Raw genomic sequence first — 8337 nt, forward strand, 5'->3', positions numbered from 1 at the left:
CCGGGAGCGAGCTCTGACCGGCTGCGTTGTTCCCGCAGGGGTGGAGCTGGTGGGAGCCGACCCGGAGCTGGCGGCCACCATGGGCTTCTCGGGCTTCGGTGAGTGCGGGGCCGGGCGCGGGGGCGGGCGTTGTGCTGCGAAGAGGCCGGTGCGAGCTTGTCCCTGTCCCCGTCCCCGCAGGGAAGAAGGCGCGGACCTTCGACCTGGAGGCGCTGTTCGAGCAGACGCGCAGGACGGCGGCGGAGCGCAGCAGGAAGGTCCTGGGTAAGAAGCGACTTCTCCGTGCCCCCAGCTGGGCTCGGCTCCAGCAGCCTGCGCCCAGGCTCCGCGGGAACGGCCCCCGCAGGTCTCTGGGCCACGGACCTGGCACCCGCCCGTGCACGAAAATAGCTGGAAAATGAAGGAAAGGAGGCCGTGAAGCGACCTTGGCACCTCTTCTCTCCTTTCTGTCTGTTGCCTGGGAGGGCGTCAGAAGTTTGAGTGGCCCTTATGGTTAACATTATAGCCCCCAGGATGGTGGGGCTAGTTGCTCTTTGTGGGCCTTCAGCTTTGGATTTTACTTGAGGACTCCCTGGTCAAAACTAGTACTTGCCCCACAGGCACAGTGCAAGACCTGATGTAGAGGGAGGGGACAGGGCTGATGGAGGACACGTTGAGATGTACGTGGGTTTTTTTGTGTTGTTTTTGTAATGGCTTTGATTCTGCCCAGGGAACAACACACACTGAACCTTGACCATCGACTGACCTTATAGCACTTCGCTTTTTTCCAGGGATCCACCTGCCTGGTTCATAACGTGGGGCCTAAATGTACTGTGAATTAGTGGAGTGGTTGTTTGCTGGCATGAGGAACATTTAGATGTTACTATGAAAATTCAACTGTGTAAGGGGTCCTGGAGCATAATATGGACACCTTTTTAATATAAGTTGCATCTCATTAAATAGAACAGTTCTTCAAAGTATGAGAAATCTTCACATTTTTATACCCGGCCATCTAGAGCTGTTGCTGTCCTGGGAAGAATATCTCATTCATTTCAGTTTAGGAAGGAAATAGGGGAAAAAAACTGTTTCCAAGTGAACTACAGCTTTGCAGAGATTTTTGGATCGTTGAGTCTTTGTTTTACAAGGAAAGAAGCATCTTGTGACTCTTCCCTTGGATTCTGAAAGATGAAATCAATTTACCATTCTACAAAACGTTCATTTTGAGATCAATTAGAAGGCTGACATTTAGTTTAAAACTAGGCTTTGCTTCTAATCTCATTTACAAGCAATTTGCTACTCATAATGCTGCTTAAACAATAGGTACCTTAGATTGCTGTTTTGCAGGAGCTCCTAAAATTTGTATAAGAAAGGACTTGAGAGCTACACTTCTGTCAAACATCCTGCAGCTTCATCCCCAGAAGAGGAGGAGAAAATCCCCTTCAAAGATGAGGGTTTCCAAGCTAGCCATGCTATGTACAGCCTCAGCAAATAGCTTTTCGAATCAGCTACTGCAGTGGGTCAGCTGTTTGTTTCTTTTATTTCAAAGGACTTCACTTATCTAGTCAGCTGCACAGGACCACTAATGAACTCCAACAGATCAGAGAAACTGTGCCCTCTGAAGTAAAAGCTGCTGCAGAGTGCAAGCCCATATGAAAAGTCTGAGTTATGCTATCTGTTCTTGCACAAGTGTAGTTCTGACCACTCTCTGAATTTGTGTGGCCACTTCAGTTTCTTGGCTGTCCCTTGTACTTGAGCTACACTTAACTGTTACATACTTAAATAAAAATGGGGAAGTGAATTTTATTTTCATTTTTGTGGGATGTTTTAATGGAGACTTTTTCCACAATGAGCAAAACTGCTGAGAGCCATAGCAATTTATTTTCATTTGATCATGTATTTGGAATAAAGGTAATGATATCTGTTTGCATTAGATTTGTAGACTTAGTTCCCTATCTTAGGAAGCTCTCAAATGTTTTTGATAGTACTGAAAACATACGCATGCCCCTTATTATGCCCATGATGTGGTTTTGAACAGAAAGATACTGCATTAGTTGGCAGTGGGAGGGTGTTCAGTATTAACTTTTTCTGAAAATGAAGAAAATAGTTTTATTGGCTCTCAAAGAAGTCCTGCACTTAATTATTTTATATAATGAAAAACTGAAAAAGACTCAACAGCAATGGTTTTCTCCATATTTAGAAGCCCGTGAAAGAGAAGAGGAAGAAAAAGAATTTAAAGGCCAATGTGATGATTCAGCAGCTTCAAGCTCAAATGTGGTGAGCGCTGGTTCCACAGTAACTTCCAGGTACCTAGATAGAGAGAGAGTATCGCATCATCTTAGGATTTGTCTGTATGAAAAGCTTGAGACTTGGAATTTCTGAGCATGCGACTATGCAAACTGGAGGTTGTTTCATTGAAAATCAGAAAGCTTGGAATTTCTAGAGGTGCATCAGTACATGGGTCCATATCATATCGGTACCGATAAAAAGGAAAATTGACATAATCGGCTTTTTCTGGCTGATGTGGCTGATAATGTCACCAGTAAATACCATGTGCATGCATGCAGCCAGGCTGGCAGCTTGGAGAGCAGCGTCCAGCTTGTAAGTTTGTTGGGGGGAAGGGGTGTCGGGGGGTAGACTACAGCCCCTGCAGTGAGGGAGGAAGTGGGGTGGCGATAGACACCTACAGACTTACCAGCTGCATGCTTCTCTTCAAGCTGCCAGGCTCCATATCAGCAATCAGATCAGTATTGGCCAATATGGGTCGTTAATAATTGGCTATTGGTATTGGCCCAAAAAATCTTTATTGGTGCACCCCTAGGAATTTCTTAATATGGTCTGTCAATTTGTAGTACAGGGTTCTCTGCACATCAGTACTGGATAAGAATGTAATTTACTAAGCTACATGATACATTGCTAGTCTGAATTTGTTGCCTGTTGCATATATTAAAACAAACTTCATTTATCTGCATATTGCTTAAATGCTTAAACCACTCTAGTTCATTGTTAGTCCCATCTACTTTGCAACTTAATTGTGTTCCAGTTAAATGCATTCTAATGTACTCCCTTTTAATTCCATAGGACAGAATGAAAGGGAAGCAGTTATCAAAGGCTCAACTGGAAACTTAAAAATAAGTCTCTTTTGCTTCTTAAAGATCTATCTCCCCTAACTTTTCAAGGCTGTTAATGGTAGATTCCCAACTATTAAAAGCCTTGAAAATAAGGGGAGCTCATTTTCAGGGCTGCTATTAAAAACTTTTAAAAGAAAGAGGACTAATGAGTTTGTGGGCTGCTGGTGTCAGTGCTTTGATACTTATGTTTACAGTAAGTTTGGATAAATATACCAAACAATGTACCTATTTTTCTTATTTTTTTTCATTGTGTATTTAAAAAAAAAAAAGCTCAAAGTAGTGGGTAGCGTATGTAAGTAATATATAACAAACATATCGGTGAAGCCAAGGAACAAACAACTGTTCCTCCCATCTATGATTTGAAATTAAATATATGTAGAGATTGGAAAATAAACTAAAATGCATTAATACACCCACAAAGATAGTCTGTAAACACCTACATAGACACGCATACACATTGAAATTAAAATATGTCTTTTTGTGTTGGATGCTTGGCTCTGCCTACTTTGGACTCTGTCTCTTTCAGCTGTTGATTGTAAACTCCTCATACCTTTCAGTGTGATATAAAATTGGAACCTGATTTTCAGATTGCCCATGATTTTCTATTTTATAAATAGAATATAATGCCTATAGAGACAGAGAGCCAACAAAGAGTGTATGTCATTGTACTTCAACCTAACCTAGATAAAGAGTAAGAAAACTGGTAATTCAGTCCTTTGTCCCCTGTACTGGGACTACCAGAACTGCACCTAGTGTGTCTATCTCTATGGTATAGATTTCATAGACATTAGGGCTGGAAGGGACCTCGGGAGATTGAGTCCAGATAACTCACTTCAGAAATAACCAGCCCATTCTGCTGTTCATCAGATACTAAATACTAAGGAGAAACAGTTACTATCTTTATTCCATTACCAAGTCACTCAAACCTGTCCCACTGTATTTAAAAAATGTGTTGTTTCTAGAAAAACTGCCACCTTTTGTAGGGAATGGCCACAGTTGTTTTGATTAAGATTCTTAAACGGGCAATGGTAAGAAGAGCTGAACTGTTAAGGCATTCTCTCTATAAGCATTAAGAATTGGGCTCTTGTGAATGGAACACCTATGGAGGGTTCTGTGTGCATCTGTGGGTGGGTGAGTGGCAGTGTTTGGTGTCAAGAGCAATGCTTCATATTGAGGACACCCAGTCTTGTATATAAGCTAGCACCTGTTTAGTTTGCAGTTCATAACTGGAAGGAATGTTAGGATCTCTTAAGTTCATTTACAAGCTGAGATGCAGAGATCTGTCTCTTCATAATTATGCAGACTAAATTATTTTTAATGCTAAAACAACTTGCATGTGTTAATAATTCTTGTTTTTAAAAGCTCACCTGGACTTTGAGAGGGTGCTGAGCAGTCTTGTTTGGTTTATTTCTAAACTTGTTTTCATTGTTAAGATATTAGTAATTTGCACACTGTTTTTATGGAAGGGTGGGTAGAAGGGCACCTTATGGACTAACTGAATCAGAGATGCCTATGCTTTCTAGAGCAGCAGCTCACTTAGTCAGATACTACTATGATGTTACTACTCTCTTGGGAGCATAAATTTTAGTTAATGCAATCTTTGTGTACCTGTTTCAGATTATTGAGATATATATTTTTTTTTATACCAGTGAACTGTTAGCACTGGTTATTGATAGCTGTTGTAGAACCAACAGAGGGAGTGCAAGAACACTTAATAGTTCCTCTAAGAGCTAGAATTGTGTCATTTTACATGCTTGTGAAAATTTTTCACTGACCAAATGATGCGATCTCACTGCTTACACGAATTCCATAGGCATACCTTCTATTAAATGGTCACTAAATATGGTATTTAAAATACAGAGGCCATATCCTTAGCAGATTACTGAGGATGAACTGTGTGATCTAGTGTACTTACTTTCTGAGTGTTTGTGAAGTGTATGGGCAGTCCTTGACTTACAGTGTTTCAAGTTACAACGTTTCGCACGTACAATGTTTATAAATTGGCACCCCATTTCAACTTTACAATGCCAGTTTTGACTTGCACCACTTGATCCGATGCAATGCCATGCCAGTGAAGAAGTTCACTGTGTCACTCATCTCCCTGGAGAACCTCTGTCCAAACTTCCTTGGACACTTTCTTTAAGAAAGCAGACAAGTCTCCAGAAAAACCTGCAGCCAAGACTCCTGAGAAGACTCCAGCCAACAACACTTCAAAAAGTTAAGTCAGGAGCCCTTCAAAAAGTCCAGCAAAGTCACCTCAAAGAAGTCCTTCCAAAACAATATGATTGCTATTTACAATATAAATACATTAATGTAGCTATGTTACTCATCTGTAATTGATGGAGTACAAAATTCTGGGGTATTTGTGGTGAAAATAGGGTATCGGGCCTTGGGTCAGGAACCAATCCCCCATTTATAATATTGTTTCTCATGAGAAAATTGGTTCTGAGTTGCAACATTCAACTTAAAACGTGGCTTTCAGGAACCAGTCGTGTTGTAAATCCGAGGACTGCCTGCTTGTCTGCTTGACTCTGGGTCTGATACTACCATTTTGATTTTTTCCTTACTTACCAGGAATAAAATGGCTGCACAAAAAGCAAGGCCTTAAAGAATCAGGTCCATAAAATTATATAGAATGTAGTATTTCTATGACTGCTGATAGATGGTAGGGGGAACCCTGCGCTTTACTGGAAGAAGCAGTGCGTTAGTTTGATGTGGCTCCACAGCGTCTGTATAAATCAAGCGTTTCAGTGAGGCTTTTTTGGCGCTTTTATCTAAAAGCTGATTCAATCGACCATTAGATAAAAGTGCTAAAAAAACCCTGCTGAAGCACCTGATCTATACAGACATTGGGCGAGCTAGGTCTAAGGGAGTGCCTCTTTGTATGCGCTGGGAGTGCACCAAGTTTAAAATAAAGCACCTTTTTTTATATTTGTAAGCAGCCTATGATTGTAGGCATTGAAAACCAGATTAGTAATTTGTCACCTTTTACATATGAAATCTTTTTGACTTTTTTCCTGTTGTTGTCTCGTGCAGAGATTTCTTGGCTGTTAGGTTTAATACACATTTCATTATTTCCTTACCTGCGTACTTCACTAAGATTTTTTTTTTCTATCTAGGTTCTTGCAGTATGCCATCCTATAATAGCTTTCAGTTTAAAAATGTTTTCAAGATGGTGATAGGCTGCAATGACTAGAATTTCTGCTATTGCCTTCAGTAGAAGCAAAGTCCAGTGCTGATGATTTTTGAGAAATTTGCTTAAATATACTTTGACATGTATGCTGTGTGCTCCTTAAATAGAACTTTTTATGATTCTTTTGCACAGAGATACAGATAGTAATGAAAGTGAAGCTAGCTCAGATGAAGACTTAATTGGTCCTCCTGCACCATCCCAAACTGCTATTCAAGGCCCAGTGGTGTGTTCTGATGATGATGATGACGATGATGAATTAATTGGACCACCACTTCCACCTGGGTACAAGAACAGTGATGATGAAGAGGATGATGATGATGATGATGATGTGCAAGAGGAAGATAATGTAAGTTATTTTTCCTGTAAATAATATTTAAACACCTTTTTAACTTGCTGCCCAGATTTTCATCTGTAACTCTAGTCTTTCCTAATTTTCCTATATGTATAAATGTATGTAATGAATTCCTTTCAGCTTCTTGCTGTTTACAGGTATACACCTGATAGTAACTAGAAAAGAGAATATTTTACATGAAGCCTCTTTAATAAAAAATGATTACTGTAAAAGTATAAACCTATCCATATATGTCATTGTTAGCAATCTCAAATAACTCAGCAGTACTGACCAGGGACAGAGGAGAAGCTAACTAAGGATATGGCTGTGCATTTCAGGTTTTCAAGTACTCATCTTAAACACAGAGAGAGAGATTCTAATATTCTAGCAAACACTCCATGCCCTGCTTTTAAATTGTCAATATTGCATTGCAGAATCCTGACTATTTAGTGCTTTTTTGATTCCTCCCAGAAGACTATAATGGCACTTAACAGCAAGCATGGGAGTTAGAGGTACAACCGCTGAATCAGAATTTCCTAGACCTTAAATGCTAGAGACTGCAAGTGGGAGAGGAACAAACCCTGGTCATACCCACTTCACTCTCCCTTTCAGCATCCACTCTCTGCCACAGTGTGATGCAGGATATTAGGCAAGTTGGACCTATATTCTGGCCTAGTAAATGGCAGTTCTTGTGTTCAGTCTATAGAAAGAAAACTAGGCGGTTCTTGCAGGTTTCTTTGATTTACTTCAAATTTAAGTTCAGTTTTATTTCTAGCTGTGTCTAAATTATAAATACAAAAGTCACAGTACCTGTGAAATCATTTCTCCTTATTTATTTTCAGTGGTGTTTATTTGTGAAGTGGTATATGTAATTCTCTTCCAAGTAAAGGGGCACAAACTCAGAAGCCATTATTTGGCCAAAAATGCAATGTACAGTAAAATCTCTGTTATCCAGCTTCCCCAGGGGTAAGGGGATTGCTGGTTATGGAAAAACTCCAATTATCTGAAATAACCCAGCAGTGTTTTCAGATAATGTGGGGAGGGGAGGAGGTGGCATGTGGGGAGGGGAGGAGATGCAGTAGCTGCATGCAGAGCAGTGGCAGCTGCAGGTTGCAGTGTAGAGTGGTGCTTAGCACAGGGCAGTACATGTGGAGCAGCTGCAGCACGGCCACCACGTGCAAGTTCTCTTCCCCCTGCCCCACATCCGGCAGAGCAGATGGAGTGGTGGGGGGGTGCATGCGGGCCAGCAGCTGCATGCGGGGCATTGTGTGGTGGCTGCTGCTGCCATGTGCAAGCTTTCACCCATCCCTTCCCCACATCTGGCCAGAGATTCTGGTTAGTAAAGTATTCCAGTTAGTTAAACGCCAGATAGCGGAGATTTTACTTTACCACTGTATTGTTGTTTTTCTTTAAAGCCAAATAAATAATTCTATAGCTTGTTGGGATGGCACTGGTAAATTAGGGAATTAAATTGGGTATTTCAGAAGCATATAGTTTCCTTTTCATCGTACTCAGTAGCATTTACATTCTGTTGATAGGAGCTCATTGCTGTATGTGGTTTCAAAAGCCCAAAGTTGGGTGTCTTTTTCATAGATTTCATAGACATTAGGGCTGGAAGGGACCTCGGGAGATCGAGTCCAGCCCCCTGCCCAAAGGGCAGGAAGTCAGCTGGGGTCATAGGATCCCAGCAAGATAAGCATCCAATT

The 8337-nt window shown here is 41.2% G+C and overlaps 1 protein-coding gene across 1 annotated transcript in view; it reads left to right on the top strand.

The window, feature by feature from the left end:
* WDR70 (WD repeat domain 70) overlaps nucleotides 1-8337 on the top strand; it is a 261442-nt gene that overhangs the window by 177 nt on the left and 252928 nt on the right. The window contains exons 2-5 of the mRNA XM_019531979.1: nucleotides 33-98; nucleotides 181-264; nucleotides 2177-2282; nucleotides 6433-6646. Coding sequence (XP_019387524.1) covers nucleotides 33-98; nucleotides 181-264; nucleotides 2177-2282; nucleotides 6433-6646 — 470 coding nt within the window. The remainder of the gene's footprint in view (nucleotides 1-32; nucleotides 99-180; nucleotides 265-2176; nucleotides 2283-6432; nucleotides 6647-8337) is intronic.

This window comes from Crocodylus porosus, unplaced genomic scaffold (genome assembly GCF_001723895.1).
Source record: "Crocodylus porosus isolate Cpor-Errol unplaced genomic scaffold, CroPor_comp1, whole genome shotgun sequence".
In the NCBI taxonomy this organism is placed as follows: Eukaryota; Metazoa; Chordata; order Crocodylia; family Crocodylidae; genus Crocodylus; species Crocodylus porosus.